At 23.5% G+C, this 27,638-nt stretch overlaps 4 protein-coding genes across 5 annotated transcripts in view; 3 read left to right on the top strand and 1 right to left on the bottom strand.

Annotated features, from left to right (window-relative positions):
• Nucleotides 1-7,966, top strand: part of LOC122502789 (MOXD1 homolog 1) — a 40,841-nt gene extending 32,875 nt beyond the window's left edge. Inside the window, exons 4-10 of the mRNA XM_043613024.1 lie at nucleotides 136-219; nucleotides 1,637-1,826; nucleotides 2,736-3,001; nucleotides 4,977-5,395; nucleotides 6,270-6,469; nucleotides 7,015-7,145; nucleotides 7,653-7,966. Of these exons, the coding sequence (XP_043468959.1) occupies nucleotides 136-219; nucleotides 1,637-1,826; nucleotides 2,736-3,001; nucleotides 4,977-5,395; nucleotides 6,270-6,469; nucleotides 7,015-7,145; nucleotides 7,653-7,817 (1,455 nt within the window). The 3' untranslated portion in view covers nucleotides 7,818-7,966. The remainder of the gene's footprint in view (nucleotides 1-135; nucleotides 220-1,636; nucleotides 1,827-2,735; nucleotides 3,002-4,976; nucleotides 5,396-6,269; nucleotides 6,470-7,014; nucleotides 7,146-7,652) is intronic.
• Nucleotides 7,967-8,985: 1,019 nt separating this feature from the next.
• Nucleotides 8,986-16,646, top strand: LOC122502790 (solute carrier family 28 member 3-like). Of its 2 annotated transcripts, XM_043613025.1 has the most exons (12): nucleotides 8,986-9,265; nucleotides 10,816-10,863; nucleotides 10,997-11,177; nucleotides 11,839-12,010; nucleotides 12,289-12,454; nucleotides 12,735-12,929; nucleotides 13,127-13,288; nucleotides 13,424-13,517; nucleotides 13,627-13,786; nucleotides 15,522-15,690; nucleotides 15,965-16,304; nucleotides 16,465-16,646. In XM_043613025.1, the coding sequence occupies exons 1-12, from the start codon at nucleotides 9,230-9,232 to the stop codon at nucleotides 16,527-16,529; spliced, it is 1,788 nt and encodes a 595-aa protein (XP_043468960.1). In that variant the 5' UTR covers nucleotides 8,986-9,229; the 3' UTR covers nucleotides 16,530-16,646. The 2 variants fall into 2 exon arrangements, with proteins under 2 accessions (XP_043468960.1, XP_043468961.1); XM_043613026.1 differs by lacking the exons at nucleotides 8,986-9,265; nucleotides 10,816-10,863 and having other exon boundaries at nucleotides 11,041-11,181.
• LOC122502791 (ceramide-1-phosphate transfer protein) lies at nucleotides 16,533-20,270 on the bottom strand. The gene is made up of 4 exons (XM_043613027.1): nucleotides 20,049-20,270; nucleotides 17,693-17,901; nucleotides 17,362-17,537; nucleotides 16,533-17,037 (listed from the first exon to the last, which is right to left on the bottom strand). The coding sequence occupies exons 1-4, from the start codon at nucleotides 20,168-20,170 to the stop codon at nucleotides 16,915-16,917; spliced, it is 630 nt and encodes a 209-aa protein (XP_043468962.1). The 5' UTR covers nucleotides 20,171-20,270; the 3' UTR covers nucleotides 16,533-16,914.
• A 3,172-nt stretch (nucleotides 20,271-23,442) lies between these two features.
• On the top strand, nucleotides 23,443-27,255 carry LOC122502797. Its single transcript, XM_043613036.1, has 3 exons — nucleotides 23,443-23,805; nucleotides 26,403-26,639; nucleotides 26,748-27,255. The coding sequence occupies exons 1-3, from the start codon at nucleotides 23,602-23,604 to the stop codon at nucleotides 27,060-27,062; spliced, it is 756 nt and encodes a 251-aa protein (XP_043468971.1). The 5' UTR covers nucleotides 23,443-23,601; the 3' UTR covers nucleotides 27,063-27,255.
• The last annotated feature ends 383 nt before the right edge of the window (nucleotides 27,256-27,638 follow it).

Genomic DNA, 27,638 nt, shown 5'->3' with positions numbered 1-27,638 from the left:
CGTTTGGTTAATAGTTTTTAATTAATTGCTAATTTTGTATTTGAAAAATTAAAAATATTTGTTTGTGTTTGTATTTTTGATATTTTTTTATAATTAAAATATATTAAAATATTTTTTACTAATATTTGTTTTTAGTTTGCCGTCTCTGACACAACGGACACTGAATATTGGTGTAAAATTTTTAAAGCTCCAATGGTTGAGAAGCATCACATGATTGGGGTAAGTCAGACTAAACTTTTTAATAATTTTTTTCTTTAATTTATTTTTCTATTAAGTTTTTATCAATTCAAGTTTTTTTCACACAATTTTTCTAAGGATATCAAATTGAGACAAAAAACGAATAGAAAGCGTTGCGAAGCAACATTTTTGATTCGGTTTTTGTCTCAATTTTATTTCCTTAGAAAAACTGTGAAACTCAAAATTTTACTAAATTGAATTGTTAACAAGAAAAATTGTTTTTTTCCAATTATTTGTTAATTTTAACTCAAATTTTGTACAAAGTAACTTGAAAATTAACAGTAAATTCATAGTAAGTTAGTAAATTAATAGTAAATTAATAAATTACCTTACATTAAAAAAAATAGAATTAAAAATAGTTTCCTTTTTCTTAAAAATTAAAAAATTAAATTTGACGCCTAAATTTTTTTCAATATTGTAAAACAATAAATAAGAAATAAAATCTAACGGATGAGTAACTTGTCACTAAAATGGAAAGAGACACTCGATTTAAAGTTGTGAAGTGATGTCACTGGTATTAAGCCGAAAACGTTTACAGACTGTCAATGAGATATATACCAAAAAAAAAAAAAAAGAAAGAAAGAAATAAAAAAAAGAAGAATTGGAATCAAGGATCAACCCGTTCTCGATCTTGCTTTGTCCACACGAAACTTTTAGAATGCTTAATGTACCTGTTGGTCTGTTATCTTTTCATCGATGAGCGTTAGGCGATCTTTATGATCCATAAATTATGTCACACTTTCTTGTAAATCACTGCCAATGCTTGAAATTTTTCACCACAACATAAACTTGTAGACGAAAATGATTTTTTTTTCTTCCTTTCGAAATAACAGCTGCCGAAACTAAATAAGATTTTTAGTCTGATAAACAAAAAAAAAGAATCTATTTCCATGTTCTCCTTTTCTGACGTAATATTTTTTTTGAAAAATACCTATTTTTAATTGGTTACTCATCTTTCGATTATTTTGAATTTTCTGTAAAAGCAAAAATAGGGAGAAATTTTTCAAATGAGTGACAAAAAAAAATTTGTCTGTATTTCAATTTTAACATTTTTTTTAAAGTAACAAAATTTTATTTTTTTATGGAAAGATGATTTTTAAAAATTCTCTTGGTACTTTATGGAAAGAACAGATTTAAAAAAAAAGTATGACAAAAAGTAAGGGACGCGTTGAACTATATAAATAAGTAAATTGGGTCATTAAGTGAAACGTGTACATCGATTTCCCAGGAACTACTTTTCGCACCAAGTTCTGGATTCCCTTAGTTAATTAAAGACAAAACTGGTTTTACGAAGAAGTTGTGGTAGTTAATCAACTGTTTTTTTTCTCATTTTTTTTTGTATTCAATTTTTTTATTTTCCTTCATTCTTATTTTTTTTTTCTCCTTTCTTCTTTTGCAGTACACACCACTTGTCGAGAAGGCGAATGAGGCTCTTGTACACCACGTGATTTTGTACGAATGTGTTTCGACTTCACCGACCCTTGGAAAACATACGAAACTTGCTGGGGCGCATTGCTATAGTCCAACGATGCCAAAAGAATGGGAATCCTGTCTGCAACCAGTCCTCGCCTGGGCTCGTGGAAGCAAGGGTAAGGATGGGAAAGAATTCCTTTTTTTTATTCATTAAATTCAATTCATTTTATTTTTCAAACCTAAGAGTAATTTCTTCATTCATCTTTCTCTCATTTCTTTCTTTCCTCTTCGTTTTCTTCATCTTCTTCTTCTTCTTCTTTCGACCACAAAATTCGATCGTGATTGAAGAGTTCGTTTACCTCGAAAGAAGACAGGAAACGATTTTTTTTCTTTTTTATATCGATATATATATGAAAATTTCTCACTTCTTTGGAAAAGCACATAAATTTTTGGAAAGAAGTAAGAAATTTTCACATTTGTCGATTTTTACTGAACTTGGTTCCGTAATCACTTGTTAGTAAACATTACAAAGTAAAGAAATAATGTAGAAAAAATATAAATGCTAAAAATAGTAAAGAAATAATTAATATTTTAAGGCAGAAATAAAAAGTACTGAACTCGGTTCCGTAATTTCTTGTAGTAAACAGTAGAGAGTAAAGAAATAATAAAGAAAAAAACTATTTACTATTTTTTTCACAAAAAATAGTAAAGAAATAATTGATATTTTATAGCAGAAACAAAAAGTACGAAACTCGGTTCCGTAATCCATTGTTAGTGAACAGTACAGAGTAATAAAAAAATAATAAAGAAAAAATAAAAATGCCAAAAATTTTTAAGAAGTAATTAATATTTTGAGGCAGAAACAAAAAGTACGGAACTCGGTTCCGTAATCGCTTGTTAGTAAACAGTACAAAGTAAAGAAATTACAAATGAAAAAATAATAAAAAAATATTATTTCAAAGCAGAACCAAAAGTACGGAACTCGGTTCCGTAGTTTACTTTTTCAACAAATTATTTATTTCCTTTGTCATACAGAACCAAATTTTTTTTTCAATTTTAGTAATTTGTTTTCTTTTTTCCTTCAGGAGAATGGTTTCCGGAACACATTGGAATTCCAGTGGCGGAACATACGGAGGGATCGTATTATATGTTGGAGGTTCACTACAACAATCCGGGACACAAGAAAATTATTGATAGCAGTGGTGTGAGAATTCACTACACTTCTAATCTCCGTAAAAATGAAGCCGGTATTCTCGTCGCTGGCGTGGCTGTGACTCCTCTTCATGTGGTTCCCCCCCGGCAAAAGAAATATGCGACCGCTGGATACTGCACTCAAGATTGCACAAATATGGTAAAAATACTAAAAATCACTATTTTAATTTTCATTTTCCACACTTGATAAGAATACAATCAACAAATAAAGAAAAAAAACACTATACAAATTACAAATCGATTAAAAGGAGAGAATTAGCATTTAAAAATAAACAGAGAAGAAATTTTGATAAGAATATGTCGATAAAATAATAATAATAATATAATTTTTAATAACAAAAAAATTAAAGATTAGAAAAAGAATTAGGAATGTTAAAAATTACAGGATAAAAAATAAAAAATTACAGAATAAAAAATAAATTAAAAATTACATGATAAAAAATAAATTAAAATTACGGGATAAAAATAACAAATTAAAAATGCAGGATAAAAAAAATAAAAAATTACAGGTTAAAAAAATTGTATTGGAATTCAATGGGAATAAAATTAAATAAAGCAGAAATTGCAAATGGAGGGAAAAAAAAGAAATTAAAGGACAAATAAAAGAATAAGGAGAAAAGTAAATTAGTAAAGAATTTGAAGATAGTAATAATCATTAAGTAAAGAGTTTATCTTCACACATTAAATGTAGAAATAAGAGGTTTTTTTTGTAAATGTAATTATTTCCCACGACAATCGGAAATGTGTAGCCATGAGAAAGGGGAAAGATCATTGTCAGCAGATTTGAATCTCTTGAGATGAAAAGTTGACTCATAATAAGTTATCTCTCATTATGAATTCTAAGAAGGTCGGTCCCTCTTCCACCAAAGACCTGACTCCACTTCCATCCATGACCAGATTTTTAATCGTTTTCCTGCATTTTTTTTTATTCATCAAAATCCATATTCGCATACAAAATATCCAATATTAATAACAAATCGTCCTTTTTTTCCATTTCCAATTTTTTTTCACTAAAAAGTTTCAAAATTAGAAAAAAGAAAGTTTTGAAAAGTTCCACTACAAAAAAATTTTATTAAAAAGTTTCACTAAAAAAAATTCATTAAAATGGTTTACTAAAAAAAATTTCCCTTAAAAGGTTAAGGGAAAATTAATAGTAAACCATTTAAAAGAATTTTAACTTTCAAAGAATTCATTAAAATAATTTACTAAAAAAATTCATTAAGAAAATAATTGGAACTTGTGAAAAAATACTGAAAATTAATCAAGATGCGGAAAAAAATTTTTTCTTCTAAGTACACGGAAAATATTTATATAAAGGGATTTATCTATTTGTTATCAACTTGAGAAACTCAATGGCCAATTGAATCAATGAATTAGATAAATAGATAAAAAAAAATTGAAAATAATTGCGATGATATAGTCTACAAATAAATCTAAACAAATACTATTAGGTTAATAACTTTATTACATGATACATATTATCGTTCAAGATTTTTATTTGTTTTTCTTTTGTATTTCTTGTCGCAATTAAAATCAGATTAAATTTTCCCGATTGGAAATACAGAAAAAATTTTTAATCGTAAATTTAAAACTGATTAAATAAATCAAAAGTTACAAAATAAATTTAACATTCGTTAAATAATAAATTAAAGAATTAAATCAAATAACGTAAAGTCAAAAGTAAATTAAAAAACAATTTCGAAAATAGAATTTCAAAAATTAACGAAAAATGATGAAAAATGTAAAGATCGGAAAAATACAAAGAGAATCAAAGAATAGAGAGATAACAAAAAAGAAAGATGCAATAATTTAATTAAAATAGAAAAATATTTTAAGTATTAATTTAAGAAAATATTAATATTCATATAATAATAAAGAAAAGGTATTTTTTGCAAAGAAATGATGAAAATTGATAGAAAATGATGGAAAATGATGAAAATTGATGAAGTTTGATGAAAATTGTAGAAAATGATAAAAAATGATGAAAATTGATAAAAATTGACGAAAATTGATGAAATTTGATGAAAATTGTAGAAAATTGATTAAATTTGATTAAATTTGATAAAAATTGATTAAAATTGATGAAAATTGATGAAAAATGTTTTCGTTTACAGATGCTGCCGAATAAAGGTGTGAATGTTGTGTCGGTGGTTCTTCATTCGCATTTGGCTGGACGGCAATTGAGTTTAAAACATATTCGCGAAGGCAATGAACTGCCGCCAATTGTTGAAGATAATCATTTTGATTTTGATTATCAGCAATCGCATACATTGGAGAAGGAGGTGAAAATTCTTCCAGGCGATGAAATTGTCGCCGAATGCGTTTACGGAACATTGGACAGAAAACGTCCCACATTGGGTGGCTATGCGGCATCACAGGAAATGTGTTTAGCATTTGTGGTCCATTATCCAAGAACGGAATTGGCCGCTTGTTACAGTATGACGCCCGTTAAAGATTTATTTGAAACACTCGGCATCAATACATTCAAAGGCATCTCAATGGATCATCTCGAGAAAATTTTTCTCAGCACTGGGTACATTTGAATTTTTCCCTATTCTTTTGCAATCAAACTTTTGATAATTTAATATTTTTACAACTCTATAGAAGAATAAAAATTGAAATTCTAATATTCAAATGTTCTTTTCAATTTTTATTCAACTATATTGAATAAAATTTCATAATAAAATAAAATTTTTTTATGAATAAAAATATATATAGGTAATGAATAAAATTCATAAAAATTGAAATAAAAATTGAATTTCTAATATTCAATTATTCTTTTCAATATTTATTCAACTATTCTGTAGAATTAATTCTTTTCAATTTTTATTCAATTTTAAGTTGAATTGAAATCGACATTGAAATTGAAATATTCAGTTAAATAAAAATTGAAATTCAAATATTCAGTTGGATAAAAATTGAAATTCTAATTTTCAATTTATATTCAAATATTCAGTTGAATAAAAATTTGAATTCTAATATTCAATTATTCTTTTCATTTTATTTTCAATTATCCAGTAAATAAAAATTGAAATTCTAATGTTCAATTATTCTTTTCAATTTACATTAAATTATTCAGTTGAATAAAAATTGAAATTGAAATTCAAATATTCAGTTGAATAAAAATTGAAATTCTAATATTAAATTATTCTTTTCAATTTATATTCAATTATCCAATGAATAAAAATTGAAATTCTAATATTCAATTGAATAAAAATTCAAATTCAAATATTAAATTGAATAAGTTCTTTTCAATTTTAATTTAATTATTCTGTTAAATAAATTCTTTTCGATTTTTATTCAAATATTTAGTTAAAGAAAAATTGATGAAATCAATTTTAATAAATTTATTCGTTTAATTGAAAGTATAATTAAATTAATTAATATTTTGAAAATTAAAATTACAGATTTGATGCTTTGGCGCTGCCAAATTTAACGAAACAACAGCATTCTGTGTACCCGGCAGTTCAGCCAAATGATAAATTTGACAAACAATTGGTCAAAGAAGCGGAATCTGCTTTAAGGGCGTTGCGAGATTATAAGGAAGCTGATAATAATGATGAACTTTTCTCGACATTAATAATTGAAGAACCTTCCGAATTTAGAGGTAAATTCGAAAATTCTTATTAAAAATAAATATTTCTTTTCAGTTAATAAAAATAAATATTTCTTTCTTAGTTAAGAAATAATTGTTTAATTTTAGTTAATAAAAATAAATATTTCTTTCTTAGTTAAAAAAATAACTATTTCCTTCTAGTTAATAATAAAAATATTTAAATAAAAATAAATATTTTTTTTTAGTAAAAAAAATACCTAACTATATTTATTTTCAGTAACGAAAATATATCTTTTTTAATTAGTAAAAATCAATATTTCTCTTTTGGTTAATAAAAATAAATGATTTTTTAGATAAAAAAACACAAATATATCTTTTTTTAGTAAAAAAAAATATTTCTTTGTTTTAGTTTATATTTTGTAAGCCCGTTTACTATTTAAATAAATAAAATAAATAAATAAAATTCTATTAACTTTTTTTTTAGTAAAAAATAATAAAAATAAAAATTTATTTTAATTTCTTTTTTCTGGATTAAAAAAAATGTTAATTTTGTCTTTAATAATTTATTTAATTTGTAATATTTGTTTTGTTTACAGGACGAACGTTCGCAGAGCATATGTTATCTTTACCTTGGACGGAGGAACTTCTTTCAAGATCTATTGAAAAAAGTTTATATCACGGAAAACATATGACATTTTGCAGAATGAGAAACGACAATCTTGCTATGGTAAGAAAAAAATATTTAATTTAATAAACATTGTAAATTAGCAAATAATAATATAATACATAAAATAGAAATAAATTTTTAGTGAATAAACATTAAATAATAAATAATAAATAAAAAATGAAGAAATAATAAATAAATAAGAAATAATTAATGAAGAAATAATAAATAAATAAGAAATAATTAATGAAGAAATAATAAATAAATAAGAAATAGTTAATGAAGAAATAATAAATAAATAAGAAATAATTATTGAAGAAATAATAAATAAATAAGAAATAATTAATGAAGAAATAATAAATAAATAAAAAAATAATTAATGAAGAAATAATAAAAAATTGAGAAATATTTAAGAAATAGATAAATAGGTAGAAAAATAATAATTAGATTTTAGAAAAAAATGAATTTTTTTATTAAAAGAATATATTATAAATAAATAAATAATAATTACATTTTTCGAAAGAATAAATTTTTCATCTTTTCTAACAATATTAAAAATTTATGTTTCAGCCCGTGACGATTCAAAATTTTCCAAACTTCACGGCACTGCCCGAACCAAATAATACATATTGCGCCGAAATGAGGAGACTATCGAGCTCCGTCGACTCGTCATCATCAAATTCATTCCACTTGATTTTGACAATAACCGTCTCACTGTGGTGGAGTTTTCGTTAAAGTTAAATATTTTTTTTTAACAACGATTCTCTTATCAAATTTTTCCAAAAAGCAATTTTTCTGCTTTTTTTTTCTCATCTCTGTGTATATTATTTTTTTCCCCAAAAACTTGTATAAATTGGCTCTTAACTTATTTATTTTCTACATTATAGTTATATCGTTGAGTCTTTTTTTTAATCTCCAAAAAAGACAATACTTATTTTTTTGCAAGAAAAAAAAATCTATATATTACTGATTTGTTCGAAACAAATCCGAAAAAGAAAATTTTTTTGCAAAAAAGAAATTTTTTCCATTTTCTCAACAAAAGAAAGAGAAAAAAAAATTTCTGTATTTAAAAAAGAAGAAAGAGAAAATACAAAATTTTTGTATTTACTGCGTTTTTTAGTTTTTTAAGTCGACATGTAAATATATTTATGTAAGAATCGTAATTAATTGTATAAGTTTGAAAAGAAGAATAATCCCTCTGTAATGCGTGTTTTGTATAAAATAAAGAAGAAATTTTTTATAGAGAAACAGTTGTACTTTTTCTTCTGACGTATTCTTGTTTTTCTTTATATAATTTTCTATTTCTAAAAAAAATTTATTGTGTCATTTTTTCTTTATCTTTTTTTATTAACATTGTAGAATCTTTGAATGTCGTTTTCAATTTATTACTGTAATTAACAAGCTAGAATTTTTTATCACACCACTAGGATGCGTCAATAATTATTAACCTTTTAGTTAGAAAAGGTTAATTGAAGGTAGACTTTATAAAATTTTAATAGTTTATTAGCAAAGGAGTAATAACAAATTTTCTAAAATAAATAATCGACAAATTTCTGAGTCTTATAGATAAAATACTTTTCGATTTTTCAAAATTTACGATAATTTATAAAAAAAAAAATAATTTACGACAATTCGCGAAAAAAAAATTATTTTACTGCTTGTGGTGCAAAAAAAAAATATCCTTTCTTTTTCTTTTTACGTAAATAATAATTAAATATAAATAAAATAAAAACTATAGATTTATACTCTATTCAATGACAATTCTTGTGAATTTCTGTTTTTTTTCCTTATCAGCGCACCTGAAATGTCTATATAATCTTACTTGATGGGAGATACAGCATTCCCCAGTGTTGATCGCGGATTTGAAGAAAATTCCCTCAAGTTGTGGGAGTAGTTCTTTAGTGACCGTCGCAGTAACTGCATAATAATGTACTGAAAGGAAAATTTGCAGCAAAAAAAAAAAAATATGGAAACTTTTATCAAAATAGGGGAATAAAAGTATTTTCAAAATTAAATGGAAATTTATTAAAAAAAAAATGTTACTACAAAAAGTGATTGTAAATTGTTTCGGTATAAATGTTACATACAGAAATTGGCGTGCGACAAAAAATTAAGGAGAAAGAAAATTTTTACTTATCTGATCAACAATGGCAGCTGGTATCAGTAACGAAGCCTTTAACGAGGTAAATGATTTTAATTCACGATTATAATTAATAATATTTGGTGTACAATGAACTTTTTTTATCTTTAAATAAAATATTAAAATTTTTTTTTACTAAAATATTAAATAAAATATTTTTTTTATTTTCTTTTTAAATATTTCATGTATTTTTCATTTAAAAATATTCCATGTGTTTCGAATTTTTAAATATTTCATGTATTTTCTATTTTAAAATATTCCAAGTGTTTCGAATTTTTAAATGTTTTATGTATTTTCCATTTTAAAATATTCCAAGTGTTTCGAATTTTTAAATATTTCATGTATTTTCATTTTCCATTTTAAAATCTTTAAAATTTTTAATGTCATGTATTTTTGATTTTAAAATATTTCACGTACATTTTATACAAATTCAAAAATAATACCTACATAAGTAACTCTTTTGCTTTTATATTTTTTCTAGGAAAAATATAGTTTATAACTTATTATATTATTTGAAATACGTTTCAAAATGTTAGAACTTAGAAATATTAAAAATATTACAAATATTGAAAATGTTAGAAATATTGAAAATATGAAAAACATAAAAAATATTAAAAACAGTTAAAATATTACAAATATTGAGAATATTAAAAATATTAAAATAATTTTAAAACTTATTTAAATAATTTATTTCCATTTTTTGCTTTAAATTTTTTGCGTAGTTGCAAAAAAATGCGAAATAAAAATGCAAAATATTTTACAAACAATACCTTAACATTTCATGTACATATATGGAAGATTGTGTCATTAAAAAATATCATTGTGTAACTAAACAATAGAATGGGATTATCAATCATAAAAGGCAGAATCACATTTCTCGCAATGTACTTTTTGAATTAATAAAACGTCGTTTAACTTTTCAAATTGAGGAAAAAAAGTTTTTGAACGCAATTATCATATACACTTTAAAGCTGAACTGATAAATATTTTCCAAAAATATATAAAATATTGTATATTAAAATATTAATATTATTTTTTAATATTTCTTAATTATTTTAGATATTTAATTAATAAAATTTAATAATCATCTTAATTTTTTCGATTATTTTAATTTTAATGCAAGGAAAAAAAATTTACCTGGAACAGCTACAAATTTCACTGTATTAACGAAATTTTTAGTTGCTTCAGTTAATACTTTCGCTATTCTAAAGAAACTTATCGTTGTTCCAGCTGAAGCTTTTTTCTACTTTTTTGAAGTTATTATAATTTACTAATTTTTAATTTATTACTATTTATTATAATTTTTTTAGAATTATTATTACTAATTATTACTATTATTATTATTATTATATTATTATTGTTATTATTATTATTTTTATTATTATTTTTATTATTATTTTTAGTAAAGATGCTTTTTGTTGTTTCTGGTAAAAATCCACATTTATTTCATTGTTAAAAGTTAAGCTTTTAGCCCATCGACGAAATTATTATTATTTTATTATAAAATTATTATTTTATATTATTACAAATAAATAAATTATTATCTTATAATATTAGTACAGAATAAAATAATTAATTACATTCCGATTTTAGGAGTACGACATTGATGGCATTAATTCTGCGACAAAATTTCAGACACAGGTACGTATTCTTAACTATAATTCACATAAGTTTGTTGTAAATTTTTATAATTTAAATAAAAAATTTATTTATTAAAAAAAACATGAAATAACACAATTTTTATTGAATTTTTGTTACTGATGTTGTTCAAAAGATGTCGAAAGAAGAGAAAACGGAATTAGATGAGAACGATGGAGTTTTTGATAAAGCGAAAACTGGATTAGAAGTGTTTATTGAAACGCATAAAAAAACATTAAAAATATGTGGCTATTTGTTACTTAATCTCGTAGTCGTATCGTACGTGGCCTTCGCGGGGATTTACTGGCACAATAACAGTAGGTAGTATATAGAAAAAAAATTTTCTTTTTCTTACATTTCATATTATATTATAAATTTATTTATTTAAAAAAAATAAAAAATACAATAAATAAAAATACAATATACTATTAAGAATAATATATGAGGTAAAAAAACTCGTTTATAAATAATATTATGTGAATCAATAAATAAAAGTAAGAAAATGCAATAAATAAAAATAAAAAAAAGTGGTGCATAAAAATAAAAAAAATTTAGAAAAAAACTAAAATGGAAAAAATATTATAGATACTAAAAAGAAGAAAAATGTAGTAAATAAAAAGTACAATAAACATACTAAAATGATAAAACGCAATAAATGAAAATAAAAAAACATTATAATAAAAAAATACCTATCCTAAATTAAAATTAAAAAATTCAATATATTTAAAATATTAAAAAATGACATAGATAAATAAAAGTAGAGAAATGTAATAAATAATTAAAAAAATGCATAAATAGAAAAAGAGAAATTAAGAATAATAATAATAATTAGAATTAAGAATAATGAGAAATAATAATTAAGAATTAATGGAATTAAGTCAATAAAAATAAGAAATTTAATAAAAAAATGTAATTAAAAATTTTAAGTTATTAATTGTCTAATTTACAAAAGCTGATAAAATGTTTATTACTTTTCAGCAACGAATTGTGATTTTGAGTTCTGTAATGGATTTGGCATGCTTCTTATAATCATTGTGATAATCTACTCTAGTTTTTTGTATTACTCTCTATTAAGAAAGCACTTGATAAAATTGATTTGCTCTGGATTATCGCCATTCAATACAAGTTTGAAGACTAGTCGTCATAAACGGTAAATTTTTTTTTTTTCATTTCATTACACTTTTAAGTGATTAAATTAAAAATTTTCTAGATAACAAAAATCATTAAAATTATTATTGCCATGTATTCTAAATTTTTTAATTTTGACACAGAGGATAAATATCAATGATAATAAAAATTGAATAAAAAATAATTGATTAATCAATAAAAATCGAATTAAAATTAATTACAATCAATTAATCAATAAAAATTGAATTAATATTAATTAATTAATTAACTAAACTTTCTATTAAAGAAATTATTTTTCAGTTACCTTCATACCTACGGACAGACATTAATTTATTTTGCCATTTTACTACTAATAATAGTATTTTTAATTTTCGACACCGCTGGTGCTCGAGAGAGATGGATAAGTTTCGGTGGTATTTTACTTATCGTCACGTTTGGTTGGATTTTTTCCAAACATCCAAATAGAGTGTGTATAATATGAAAATTTATTATCAGAAAAAAATTAATTATTAAATAATCATAATTTTTTATTATGAAATATAAACATATTTAAACAGTATAAACAATTAAAAGATTTTTATTATTAAATAGTAAAACTATAATAATTTGTTTTTTGTTAAAACCACTTTTTAATTATTTTCTATAATAAAAAAAGAAAGTTTTAAAAAAAGTTCGCGATTAGTTCTAAAATACACTTTGGTTCTTTTTATTACAAAATAATTTTATGGAATTTAATTTTTTTTCAGGTAAATTGGAAATCCGTGGCTTCTGGATTAATAATTCAAATTTTGTTTGGATTATTTACAATAAGATGGTCTGTTGGACGAGCAATATTTCAATGTATTTCAAATAAAGTGGAAACATTTTTAAATTTCGTTAAAGTTGGTGCTAAATTTGCATATTCGGATTTATTAGTCGACAGTGGAACTTTTGTATTTGCGGTTAGTGAAAAAAATATATAGACTTTAAATAATATCAAATTTGTATATTATTATCAAATTTATAATATTTATAAAAAAATATTTTGTAATACATATAATATTATTATTCACATAACATTTTTCATATTTTTATATCTAAAGAAATTATTTACATATAATAGAAAAAAACTAATTCTATATAATTATAATTATAACAGGCGCTGCCAGCAATATTTTTCTTTGGATTTATAATTCAAATGTTGTATCACAGTGGTATTTTGCAAAAAGTAATTTTAAAATTAGGATGGCTACTTCAAACACTTGTGGGAACGACTGCATGTGAGTCTATGAATGCAGCAGGAAATACATTCTTGGGAATGGTAATGAAAAAATGTCAATTGTTTCTGTGATTCTTTTTTTGTTCTTTCAAGAAAAATTTAATAATTTACAATAATAAAAAAATTAACAAAAACAAAAATTTAACTAGTTATCAAAAATAATGCAATTATTTTCAGACAGAATCCATTTTACTTATAAAACCCTACATGAATTCTTTGACTAAATCAGAAATTCATACCATAATGTGTTCAGGCTTTGCTTCCGTTTCCGGTATGTTGTTCTAAAATTAGTGTAAAATTTGTATAAATTACCCAATTATTGATTTTTAATAATTAATAATAATAATTTTTAATTAAATGTTGAAATTTCGATATTTTAGGAACAACTCTAGCTGCCTATATAGGATTTGGAGCAACACCTTCAAATTTAATAACAGCTACTTTAATGGCCGCGCCGGCATCTCTTGCCTTTTCGAAATTATTTTATCCGGAAACAGAAAAGAGTCAAACTAGTTTTAAAGAATTACCAGATTATAAATCGTGAGTTATGGTTTACAAATTTTTTATTTTCATTATGATTTGGATCCTAATTATTGTTTTGGATTTGAATCCTAATTATTATTTTGGATTTGTATCCTAATTATTGTTTTGGATTTGAATCCTAATTATTATTTTGGGTTTGAATTAATAATAATTAGGATCCAAAGCAATTCACCTCCATTGTTATTCAAATCCAAAACAATAATTAGGATCAAATTTTTTATCTTTATTATGTTTTTGATCCTAATTATTGTTTTGAATTTGAATCTTAATTATTATTTTGGATTGAAATTGATTTGGATCCAAAATATTGTTTTAGATTTGAATCCTAATTATTATTTTGGATTTGAATCAATAATAATTAGAATCTAAATCAATTCAACTTCTTTGTGATTCAAATCCAAAACAATAATTAGATTAATTAGAATCAAATTTTTTATCTTCATTATGTTTTAGATCCTAATTATTATTTTAGATTTGAATTGATTTGGATGCTAATTATTGTTTTGGATTTGAATCCCAATTATTGTTTTAGATTTGAATCCTAATTATTATTTTCGATTTGAATTAATAATAATTAGGATCCAAATCTAAAACAATAATTGGGATTCAAATCCAAAACAATAATTAGATTAATTAGAATCAAATTTTTTATCTTCATTATGTTTTAGATCCTTATTATTATTCTGGATTTGAATGCTAATTATTGTTTTGGATTTGAATCCCAATTATTGTTTTAGATTTGAATCCTAATTATTATTTTCGATTTGAATTAATAATAATTAGGATCCAAATCTAAAACAATAATTGGGATTCAAATCCAAAACAATAATTAGGATCAAATTTTTTATCTTTATTATGTTTTTGATCCTAATTAATTACTGTTTTGGATTTGAATCTTAATTATTGTTTTGGATTTGAATTTTAATTATTATTTTGGATTGAATTTGATTTGGATCCTAAATATTGTTTTAGATTTGAACCCTAATTATTATTTTGGATTTGAATTAACAATAATTAGGATCAAAATCAATTCAACTGTATTGTGATACAAATCCAAAACAATAATTAGAATCGAATTTTTTAGCTTCATTATTTTTTAGATCCGAATTATTATTTTGAATTTGAATCATATTTATTGTTTTGGATTTGGATCCTAAATATTGTTTTGAATTTAAATCCTAAATATTGTTTGAATTTGAACCCTTATTATTATTTTAGATTTGAATTAATTTGGATGCTGATTATTGTTTTGGATTTGAATCCTAATTATTGTTTTAGATTTGAATTAATAATAATTAGGATCCAAATCAATTCATCTCTATTGTTATTCAAGTCCAAAACAATAATTACGATTTAATTTTTTATCTTCATTATGTTTTGGATCCTAGTTATTATTTTGGATTTGAATTGATTTGGATCCTAATTATTGTTTTAAATTTGAATTGATTTTGATCTTAAATATTGTTTTGGATTTGAATCATAATTTTTTTTGGATTTGAATTTGTTTGAATCCTAATTTTTAGTTTGGATTTGAATTTGTTCGAATCCTAATTATTGTTTTGGTTTTGAATCCTATAACTATTGTCTTGGACTTAAATTGATTTAGAACCTAATTTACAGTAGTGGACATTAATGTCTCTAAATAAAAGAAAAAATCAACGTATAGATTAAAAATAAAAAATAAGAATCTTTGGTATAATTTTTTTTTTAAATAGAATGTTTAATATTCCAGGGAAGATGCAAGTTTACTGGACGCTGGTATTAGAGGAGCACTCAATGGAATACCAATAGTTTTAGGAATAACCGCCAATATTATAGCATTCACATCATTTGTAGCATTTTTAAACGCTCTACTCTCATGGATTGGTGGACTCGTTGGCTACAGTGAAATGACCTTCGAGGTACTGTTAATTTCCGTCCTAATAAAATCCACTTTAAATAAAATTAACCCAAAAATAATGAAATCCTGAATTTAAAAAAAACTCAACATTAAAAACCATCAGTCATTGTCACATAACAATATTCTTTTAGTGAAAATGACTCTTACGGTTTGTTGAGAGTTGAGCCTTTTTTGAAATTTAATTTAAATTCAATTTAAAAAAATCATTTTTTCTTATTATAAATAATATAATAAATAATATAATGAATAATAAAATTATTTATTTCGTTTCGCAGTTTCTTTTGTCGCGAACTTTCATGCCATTAAGTTGGATTATGGGAGTTCCATGGGAGAGTTGCGGTGACGTTGGCAATTTAATAGGCCTTAAAGTAGCTGTAAATGAATTTGTAGCTTATCAAAAATTAGGCGAATACAAATTAGAGGGTAAATTGTCCCCAAGAACTGAGGCGATCGCAACTTTTGCAATTTGTGGATTTTCAAATCCCGCTTCACTGGGAATACTCTCTGGTGCTCTTATAACAATGATGCCTGACAAAAGATCACAAGTCACTGCTGTTGCCATTAGAGCAGCAATTGCCGGAAGTATCGTTTGTTTTTTGACTGCATGCACCGCAGGTTCGTATATATTAACAATATTCACTTTTTTCCACTTTTATGTAATAAAAGAACAAAAATAAAATATAAAAATAAAATATAAAAATAGAATAAAAAACCGTTAGAGAAGAAAAAACTGTGATAAAAAATAAAACATAAAATAATAATTTTAATTTTTCAGGCATGCTAATGGATGACAGTTTTTATTCTCCCCATTCAAATGGAACAATACCAACAACAAACTAGAAGTAAAATTATTAATTTGTATATATATTTTTTTCTTTTTAGAATAAGGCATTTGACACCACAACATAATAGATTTATACACTAGAATTGCACTAAAATACATTCAGTCGTAACAAATTTTTATTATTAATATTATCATTAAGAGAAGCTAATACTTAAGTGGTAGATGATAAAATACTAAAAAAACGATTTTAAAAATAAATTTTGAAATCAAAAAAATAAAAGTGGATAAAATTTGTTTCTAAATATAAATTATTAATGTACATATTATGCGAGCTATCGAATCACACCATTCACGGAATGTGTAAAAATGTATAGCTTTAAAAAATGTATTCAAGTTTCCTTTGGTTCAAAAAATTCTTTAAAAATTAATTTTCTACCTTCATTATGGTAGTTTATGCAATTCGTGTAATTCGTAAAGTTTATGGGTACGATCGAAAACTATGGAGGTGACTTCCAATGTTTTTGGCAGCACTTCTATGTTCCTTTCCACATGTTCTCCACAAACCTAAAGAACATTAAAAATTTTGAATTTCGTTTGGAGAAAATAATAAAAATTTATTTTTTTATTCAATTCAAATTCAGTTTTCTTTAAAGTATTATATTGATACTAAAGTGGATCGACAAAAATTTGGATCAATTTTTGATTCGATCCACATTTTTGCCAACAATTCGTTGCAATCTGATTCTTTTAAGTTAACAGTGTTATAATTGTAATAATTATCTTTAAAAAAAAAAAATTTTAATAATTATTATTGTAAGCGAGCAGAGAGAAGAAATAGAAGAATATAAAATAGAAAAAATATTAAAAGAAAAATAATTAAGTTGAAACCTTTTTGAATAAATTCTCTCTAGTTGGCATAGTGTACATGGCAACAACAGCAGCTTTCTTGACAACCCAGGGATGATGTTTGGCTAAAGTTTTGTTGTAGGCATTTTGGCAGCAAGTTGAAGTTTTTTCTGAATCTTCCAATTCGCCCATTTGCTTGAGAAATTCAGAAATAAAGTCTGAAAAAAAGATCGTTAATCAGATGAGAAAAATAATCTCTAATTATCTTATCAATTAAAGAGCATTGTAGCTATTAATTATAATTATAATTTTTTTTGAAGTATTAAAATCATTTTAATCTAGATTTTATAAATTAATAATAAAAAGCATATACCTAAACCTCTATGAAGTCGTAAAAAAGTTCTCGCACCACTGATAAAATCTTTCTTTTCTAATAAATTGTTATTTTTCTCATGCTCAATCATTGTCTTTATTGTTTGATAATTGTTGTTATCCTTTTCGAGTAGCTCTTGTAAAACATCAATTTTTTGTTTCAAGTCAGAAGACACAAAACTGAAGACACTGCCCATAAGTTGAAAAAATCTGTGGACAGAAATTTTTTTTTAAAAAGAATCAAAAATACACTGAAACAAAAATTTATTTGATTCAAATAACCGATTATTTGACTATTGTCAATTAAATATTGACTTGAATCAAATAATTTTTATTTCAGTCAATAAAATGGTATTTTTCACACTCAACAATTAATTTTAAAAAGGTATCAAAAACTAGCTTCAAGAAAGAAAAAAAGTAGTAAAAAAGTAGCAATCGAAAAATTAAACTTGACTCAATTTTTTCATAATTTTTTAATTACATTCAAAAATAGAATAATTTTTTTAAAATAAATATTTAAATACCTATTTATTTTGTCTACTGTAATTTAAATATTTCAAATGACTTTAATGTAACACTTTCTGGAAATTTAACTATACAACTATACAACTATACAACTATACAACTATACAACTATACAACTATACAAACAAATGTAATTCTTTCAAAAGTCAATCATTATTTTCTTGAAATTTATAAATAAAATTATTCAAAACTTTAATCATTTTATTTTTTTAAATTCTAAATCAATTTTTATTAGAAATTTCTACGAGAATTCAATTATTTAAATGCAAAAATAAATAATTCATTGAATAATATTGAATATTTCTAAAATTTGAATTCTTATAAAGAACTTTATCAACATTTTTTAAAATAATTGAATTTTTACGAAGAATTGCATTAGAATTTTTGATAATAATTAAATTCATTCAAGAAATGTAATTAAAAATGAATTGAATATAATTATTACACTCTAAGAAATAAAGTATATCAAATTTTTTTTAAATAATTCAATTTTTGGAAGAATTTTATTCAAATTTTTAAAAATAATTGGGTTTTTAGTGGATTTAATTAAAAATTATATTAAAAATAATTGAAATCCTGCGATGAGTTTGATTATTTATGAAAATAATTGAATTTTTATCACTGAACTTTAATAAAGTTTTTAAAATAATTGCTAATAATAATTAAGTTATTATTAGTTTTGGGACATGATTATTTAGAAATTAATATTTTTAACATTCATCAACATTTCTACGAATAGTGAAAAACTTTTTCTATATTAATATTGATTGTTTATTAATTTAATTAACCAATAAAAATTTAAATTTACCGGATTCAATTTAAATCCAGTAAGTCTTTGAATTGAGGAAAAAAATTTAAATTTTCACAAGCAAAAAAAAATTTATTTGTAATAATTTGTTAGAATTTTATTCTGTTTGTTAAATAAGGAAATTATTTTTTGCAAATTTTTATTTAACTACAAAACAATCTTTGGAAGTTTAAAAAAATCTTTGCAAATAATTTATTTACTAGCATACATATAAGATTTACCTGTAACGATAATACAAGGAAAAACTTTTTTTTATAACCGATAATAAAATTGTGATAATGATCCAAGGTTTTAAATATCCATTTTTAACAGAGATAAAAAAAATTGCAAGAAAGACAATGAACTTAATATAAAGACAATATAAAATATTTTTAAATATGGAATTCTTGTTATGACTGTCAATTTTTTTTAATTCATAAAAGAGCGTTTTTTTACTCTCTTCGAAAAATAGAAAAATAATATGAAATTATTTTAACATTATGACGTTGAATGATCGTTAAAATGTATATAGAAATGTTTATCTAAATTATTACTATTGGCTTCCTACTTGAAGGTCTACAAGTATTATAGAAAATATAGAAATAGAGAATTACTATTTTTAGAATATATCCTTAGAAGGATGGATACATAAATACTCTAAAGCTCGCTCTAAAGACTGACAATTAAAGTAAATACACTTTATCATAGCAACGTAAAATTCAAATCGAAATTATGCAAATAAGTCTGATAAGATTACTGAAATTTTTTTTTGAATACATTATTAAAAAAAAGATAATTTATTCTTTTATATTTTATTATTCTTTTCGCATTTTATTATAATATTGAATAACAATTAAAAAGCAGAAATATAATTATATTCTATACTTAATAACGAAAATTTATAAAACGAATACAATATTCTTTTGTTATGATACAGTAATTCTTTTGTTTTAATTCCAGTAGTTAAGATGCATATATATACATTATTGTCATCAACAGATTGGTGAACGTCAACAACCGACTCAAATGTACAAATAAAACTTACTTAAACAACTCGTGATAGGCATCTAAATATGCTTTAATATCCACATCATCTTCCTCAATGAGAGAACGATCGAAATTATTATGAACTTCGTGTAAATTGAAATATTCCAGTTCGTTTGACATTTTTTCCTCTTTCTTTTATATCCTTCTTAAACACTAAATTTTTACTTTTAAAAACAATATAATCAAATCACAATTGTAGAGTTCCAACATGAAAATTCATGACTATAAGCATATAAGAAAGGAAATTCTCAGTTGAAAATTTACAAACTTTGCTTTCAAGTTATCAGCGCTTCACGGATTGATGTCGAATTATTTGTTCTCGCTTTACAAAAAGAATTTTATCACTCCTTACTAACAATTTTTGCAAAAAAATAACAGATCTTTTGAAAAAATTAACAAAATTTTTGTTCTTTTGGAAAAATGTTTAAAATTTTAGAGAAGATGAAAGAGTTCAGCTAACAGAAGTGGTTAATTTTAAATTTTGATTGTTTGACAAAATTAAGTCCTTTTTATCAACATTTTCTTAAGGAACCACAATAGCTGAGATGCTTAAGGCACAGTGAGTGTGAAATTCGATAAAATGTCCTCGAGTTCAATTCCAGGTACCTGGAAATTTTTAATATTTTATTAATTAATTAATTAATATTTAGGACTAGGTCGAATACAATTTATGTTTAGTAATTTTTAGGTCAAGTGGAAATTTTGTTGCAAAAATTATGTCAATTAATGTTTCTCAATTCAAATTTCTACCAAGAAAGATTTAAATCAAATGAGATTTATGTCAATATTAATGTTTCTCAAAATAAATTTCTGCCAAGAAAGATTGAAATCAAATGAGATTTACGTCAATTAATGTTTATCGATTAAAATTTTTATCAAGAAAGATTTAGATCAAGTGAGGTTTATGACAATATTAATGTTTCTAAATTAAAACTTATATCAAGAAAGATTTAGATTTATGTCAATTAATGTTTCTCAATTAAAATTTATATCAAGAAATATTTAGATTTATGTCAATTAATGTTTCACAATTGAAATTTTTATTAAAAAAAATTTAGATCAAGTGAGATTTATGTCAATTAATGTTTCTAAGTTAAAATTTATATCAAGAAAGATTTAGATTTATGTCAATTAATGTTTCACAATTGAAATTTTTATCAAGAAAGATTTATGTAAAGTTATGTTTCTAAATTAAAATTTATATTATCAAAAAAGATTTAGATTTATGTCAATTAATGTTTCTCGATTAAAATTTTTTTCAAGAAAGATTTAGATCAAGTGAGATTTATGTCAATTAATGTTTATAATATTTCTATCAAACGAAGCATGTCGAAAATGTAAATATCAAACGTGATTCAGGTCAATTGAGATTAATTTCCATTTCACCTAAATTTTAGGTCAAGTTCCTATAAAATGAGATTTATGTAAATTAATGTTTGAATTCAAAGTAAAATTTTCCTTTTACATAATTTAGAGCACTTAAGATTTATCAGCAAGTGATTGTTTAAAAATTATGTAAAAATGTGATTTATGTGAAAAGAAATTTAGGTTAAGAAAGATTTATGCTAATTAATGTTTAATGTGTACATAGATTTATGTTTTGGTCCAGTGTAAATTATTCAATAAAGAACAAAGCAAAGAAGATTTATGTCCAACACTGTTGTCGATAAATGTGATTTATGTCAAAGAAAATTTACTATACTGAATAGAATTTAAGCCAATTAATGTTCATATGCTAAAAGATTTATGTATAAAATAGTTTTTGCCAAAGATTTAAGTAAACTGTGATTTATGTCAAGTAAATTTTAAATCAAGTGGAAGTTACGTCAAGTAAAAGTGTTCGTAATTAATGTTTATGTATTAAATGAAATTTTAATCCTGCCTAATTTATCCAATTTATGTAATTTAAGATTTGTTAAACATTAATAAAATCATATCCGTAGAGTTCCAACATAAAAATTTATGACTATAAGCTTAAAAAATAGGGAATAAAATATATCGGAGATTTATGTTTTTGTTAAAGAAGATTTATATTAAAGAAGATATATAAAGGAATGAGATTTATGCTAATTAATGTTTATGCCGAATGAGACTTATGTTAATTAATGTTTATGCCAAATGAGATTTTTATCACTTAATTTTTACATACCAAATAAGACTTCAATTATAAATAATTTAGATTATTTAATATTTAAATCGTAGTCACTGTATTTGTATTAAAGACAATATTCTGAATTAGAGATTTATGTCAAAGAAAATAGTAAAAATGAGATTTATGCTAATTAATGTTTATGCTAAATGAGATTAATGAAAAAAAGAGATTTATCCAAAGCAAGATTTACATCAAGTGAGATTTAACAACATTTCGGTTAAATTGAATTATTGGGAAACAACTTTAGGGCAAATTAGTTTTGCAAAAGAGTTTTTAGGTCAAGTGTGATTTATTTCGAGTAAATTTTAGGTCAATTGGGGATTATGTTAAACAGTTAAACAATGTTTAGGTCAAGTGGACACTATGTTAAAAAATAATTAAATCAAGTGGAGATTATAACGAACGATATTTAGGTCAATAATAGATTATGTCAAACAATATTTAGGTCAGTAAGAGATTAGGTCGAACAATATTTAGGTCAATAAGAGATCTAATTAAACAAGACTTATGTCAAAAAGATATTATGTCAAACAAAATTTAGGTCAATAAGAGATTAGATTAAACAATATTTAGGTCGGTAGGAGATTAGGTCGAACAATATTTAGGTCAATAAGAGATTGAATTAAACAATATTTAGGTCAATAAGAGATTAGGTCGAACAATATTTAGGTCCATAAGAGATTATGTCGAACAATATTTAGGTCCATAAGAAATTAGGTCGAACAATATTTAGGTCAATAAGAGATTATGTCAAACAATATTTAGGTCAATAAGAGATTAGGTTGAACAATATTTAGGTCCATAAGAAATTAGGTCGAACAATATTTAGGTCAATAAGAGATCGAATTAAACAATACTTAGGTCAATAAAATATTAGGTCAAACAGTATTTAGGTAAATAAGTGATTATGCCAAATAAAATTTAGGTCAATTAAGTAGTTTTCGAGCGAAATTCATGTGAATTTTGAGAACGAAAAATTCTAACGCCTACTAAACAGTCAGCGCCACTTGAGGTCCACAACTTCTACCTACTTCCAGTAGGGTTCCAAGTTCTCTAGGTGGGGACGCAGTAAAGCGCTAACTGGCGGTCGCAACAAGAAGTAAAATAGTTACAAGTACCAAAAAATCTCTCTTAGGCGCTACCCTCGCTCCTTTCGACCAATCACAATTCCTCTCTAACTTGTCCCCTTTCTTAAAACCTCAAATATTCTCCACTGCATCAATTCTATTCCACTTTACCACTTTCATGTCTCTCTCTCTCTCTCTCTCCATAATAATACCCTTTCAGCTGTATTAGCTTTAAAAAAAATTGTTGTTCATTCCATTTTAATATAATGGCTTGATGAGAAAATAAATTCAAAGAGCCGAAAAATTAGTGAATATCTTCAAAAACAATCACAATGCCACCGTTTATCTATACTACGGAACAAAAAATATGGATTGTCAAACAATTATTGTGTGGACATAGTGCTCGAAAAGTGAGAGACTTATTTGCCGTTGAATTTTCTGAATCACCGATTCCATCACTTCATACTGTGCAAATATGTCTTCAGAAATTCAATCAATTTGGATGTTTGAATAATGATCATAAGCATATCTTACACGTAAGTTGATTTAAATTAAATAGAAATATTTCTTTATTGGTGCGAGTATAGCGTCCTATAAAGAGCACGTTTTTAATTTTCATCACTAGCATGACAAACACAAAGCAAATAGTAGAAGCTGAAAAGCAGGGGCTGATTTGCATTGTTTAACCAATTAAATTTTGAAAGCAATTCTAATTATTCTATTTATTAATATTATATTGACATTCATTACTAGCGTTCTATTGTATTTTATATATTATTTGTACTATATTGCAACGAAAAAAAATATATTTAACCCAGAGGCAACTGGAAATTTTATTTGTTTCAAATAAATTTTCTTTGGTTTAAATAAATTTTACTTGTTTGAAATAAATTTTATTGGGTTTAAATAAAATTCTACTTGTTTTAATTAAATTTTATTTGGTTGAAATAAATTTTTACTTGTTTTAAATAAAAGTTCTATTTATGTGGAATAAAATTTTTATTTGAAACAAATAAATAGCCTGTAGTTGGATCTATGAAAAATATACTTATATTTAACTCGAATAAATTATATTTTGAGGCCTTGGATCGAATAACTCGCCCGACGTTCGAAGGAACGCCCAACTGCCAGTCAGTGAGCAGTAAGCGCCTCTGGGCCACTCACTGCTACCCAACTGGTATTATTGCGTGCCTCCGAGCGTCAGGCGAGTAATTCGATCCAAGGCCTCATTTATGGTTTAAAATAAAATTTTTCTCTGGATGTGTTGGTACACAATAATTTGATGTCTTAGTATATAAAACTAATACTAACAATCCGAATATCATATTTGACTTCAAATGTCATTTACAAATATTCATTCAATTTTTTGATAATAAGTAATACAATTTTCACAGGAATTGAATTATAAAAAATGTTTCATAAAATCCTTCAAAAAAAAAAAAAAAATCAATTTAAAAATTTTTTGGAAAATTCTACCGCAATAATTTAATTATATTTATAAGCCATAACAGTTTCCACAAAAATTCAATTATAATTATAATAAAATTCTTTTCAAAAATTCCATTATTTTTTAACTAATTGATAAATTCTTGAATTTTTTCTTTAATTCTTCACAATTATTAAATTATTTTTCAAAATAATAAAATTATTTACGCGAATTCAATTATTTAAAAAGAATTAAATAAAATTATTTGCAAGAATTCAATTATTTTCATAAATAATAAAATTCTTCTGAGAAATTAAATTATTTTTCAAAAAAAATTGATAAATTCTCTCTTTTGAATTCTTTATAATTATTCAATTATTTTCGTAAATAATAAAATTTTTCACGAGGATTCAATTATTTAAAAAAAATTAAGTAATATTGCACTAAAAAATTCAATTATTTTCATAAATAAAAAAATTCTTCTCAGAAATTCCATTATTTTTTTGAAAATTGATAAATTCTTGAATTTTTTCTTTAATTCATCACAATTGTTCAATTATTTTTCCAAATAATAAAGATTTTTATGATAATAAAGATAAGAATAATAATTGATTTAAAAACAAATTTCAGTTGAAATTTTAGATAATAATTGAATATTAAAAGCGTTATAGTTGAATTTTTTTAGAAATAATTAAATTTTAAAAGATTATTAAATTGAAATCGTTGAAAATTGTAATTGTTTCAAATATTGGATAAACGTTTAAATTTTTACTTTGAAATATTATTAATTTATTTTCTTAATTCCTGTGAACAATTTGAATTAAATTTTATTAAATAATTTTATTTTCTTACTTTCAAAAATTACTTTTAAATGCAATTGTATTTTTTAGGATAAAAATTTAGAAAATAATGGAATTTTTCAAAAATTTAGAATTAAAGTTCTCAGCAGTATTAGAATAAAAATAAATATTTTTGATTGAAATCAGGAAACAGTCAGGGAAATATTGAATCAAATTTTTGTGAATCGACTAAAACAATTTTTTTTTATTCGTTAAAATTAGTTTTCGATACCGCTACTTTTTTACTACTTTTTTCAGTATTAAAGCTATTTTTTGATACTTTTTTAAAATTAATTATTGAAAGTGAGATATACCATTTAATTGACTGAAATAAAAATTATTTGATTCAAGTAAATATTTAATTGATAATAGTTAAATAATCCGTTATTTGAATTAAATAAACTCTCTAAATTTTGAATTCGTAAAAATGTTTACTAATTTGAATTAATAAATTTTTTTAATTTATAGTAATTTCTACTAATTTATTAGTAAAATTTACTAATTTAAAAGCAAAAAGACAGTCACTTATTCAAATTAGTAAACATTTTTACTAATTCGAATTTAGAGTGAATTTTTGTTTCAGTGTAGAGTAATAATAATATTAATAAGAGTTATAATAATAATATTTATAATTATGATTATAATTATAATAAAAATCTATGTTTCAAAACAATTTTTTCTAAGGATATCAAATTGAGACAAAAAGTGAAGCAAAAATGTTGCGAAACAACATTTTGATTCGTTTTTGTCTCGATTTAATATCCTTTGAAAAAATATGTATAAATAAATAGTAATAATATTAATATAATAATAATAATAATAATAATAATAATAATAATAATAATAATAATTTATCCTTTCTTTTTAGAAAAAACGTGAAAAGTATCTCTTGACTGAAGAAGTACAAACAAGAATTTGTGCAAGCGTGGAGGAAAATCCAAATGTGACAAGTCGAGAAATCGCAGACGAAATGGGAATTTCAAAAACCTCAGTTCTAAAAACATTAAAAGACGCTGGCTATCATCAACAGCGAGAGAGTGTTATATCAGCAGACGGAAAGAAGAATTCATTTCGTGTTTGGTCAAGAGGAAATCCATTTGAAATTGTCACTGTCGAATATGGAAAAGAATAAAAAAAAAAAAAAAAAAAAAAACAGAACAACCAAATTTTTTCTAACGTAACGAATAATAATAATGTAAAATTGTTTTTTTAGAAAGAACGTGGTGAAAAGTATCTATTGACTGATGAAGTACAATCGAGAATTTGTGCAAGAGTGGAAGAAAATCCAAATATTGCCAGTCGAAAAATTGCCGAGGAAATTGGAGTTTCAAAGACATCTGTTTTAAAAACCTTAAAGGATTGTGGTTATCATCAACGACGTGAGAGTGTTATTGCAGCAGATGGAAAGAAAAATTCATTTCGCGTTTGGACAAAAGATAATCCATTTGAAATTGTTACTGTTGAATATGGAAATGAAGATGCGAATAAAGATGAGAATGAAGATACGATGGAAGATGCGAATGAATAAGGCAAATCGACTACTTTTGACGTATTTGAAATAAAAATGAAACAAGTATACGTGTGTGGTATGTTAAATATAAAGTAAGGAAACAAAAATGTAAATACTACTTCGTAAACAATTAAAAAACCTTTTTTTTATTTATGATAATAAAAATGTAATACTCTCTAAATTTGAATAGATTTTATTTCATTTCTTTGAAGTTATAAATCGTTTTCTCATTCAATGAACTCTTATTGTGCGTATTTTTCCATCTTTCTAAATTTTTAGTAAAAATATTTACTGATTTGAATCAGTGACTGACTTTTTGCTTTTGAATTAGTAAAATTTACTAATAAATCAGTATTATTACTATTTATTAGTAAAATTTATTCGTAAATTTTATTATAATAAATTTTTTATAATAATATCTAATTATTTATTATAATATTAGTAAATTTATTAGTAAATTTTATTATAATAAGTTTTTTATTATATTTATTATTAATATTAGTGAATTTATTAGTAAATTTTACTCATTCAAAAGCAAAAAGTTAATTACTGATTCAAAGTAGTCAACATTTTTACTAATTCCAATTCTCATAC

This window comes from Leptopilina heterotoma, unplaced genomic scaffold, assembly GCF_015476425.1.
Source record: "Leptopilina heterotoma isolate Lh14 unplaced genomic scaffold, ASM1547642v1 Lhet_238, whole genome shotgun sequence".
In the NCBI taxonomy this organism is placed as follows: Eukaryota; Metazoa; Arthropoda; class Insecta; order Hymenoptera; family Figitidae; genus Leptopilina; species Leptopilina heterotoma.
The sequence above is the reverse complement of the archived record's forward strand: the minus strand, read 5'-3'. Positions and strand labels throughout refer to the sequence as shown.

Excerpts from the sequence above, each read along its gene's own strand:
- LOC122502791 (XM_043613027.1), bottom strand. The coding sequence starts at position 20,170 with ATGTCAAACGAACTGGAATATTTCAATTTACACGAAGTTCATAATAAT. Across the intron at positions 17,902-20,048 it reads GCCTATCACGAGTTGTTTAA|ATTTTTTCAACTTATGGGCA; the intron begins GTAAGTTTTATT and ends TTCTGTCCACAG. Across the intron at positions 17,538-17,692 it reads ACGACTTCATAGAGGTTTAG|ACTTTATTTCTGAATTTCTC; the intron begins GTATATGCTTTT and ends TCTTTTTTTCAG.
- LOC122502790 (XM_043613025.1), top strand. The coding sequence starts at position 9,230 with ATGGCAGCTGGTATCAGTAACGAAGCCTTTAACGAG. Across the intron at positions 9,266-10,815 it reads GTAACGAAGCCTTTAACGAG|GAGTACGACATTGATGGCAT; the intron begins GTAAATGATTTT and ends TTCCGATTTTAG. Across the intron at positions 10,864-10,996 it reads CGACAAAATTTCAGACACAG|ATGTCGAAAGAAGAGAAAAC; the intron begins GTACGTATTCTT and ends GTTGTTCAAAAG.
- LOC122502797 (XM_043613036.1), top strand. The coding sequence starts at position 23,602 with ATGCCACCGTTTATCTATACTACGGAACAAAAAATATGGATTGTCAAA. Across the intron at positions 23,806-26,402 it reads ATCATAAGCATATCTTACAC|AAAAAACGTGAAAAGTATCT; the intron begins GTAAGTTGATTT and ends CTTTCTTTTTAG. Across the intron at positions 26,640-26,747 it reads GAGGAAATCCATTTGAAATT|AAAGAACGTGGTGAAAAGTA; the intron begins GTCACTGTCGAA and ends TTGTTTTTTTAG.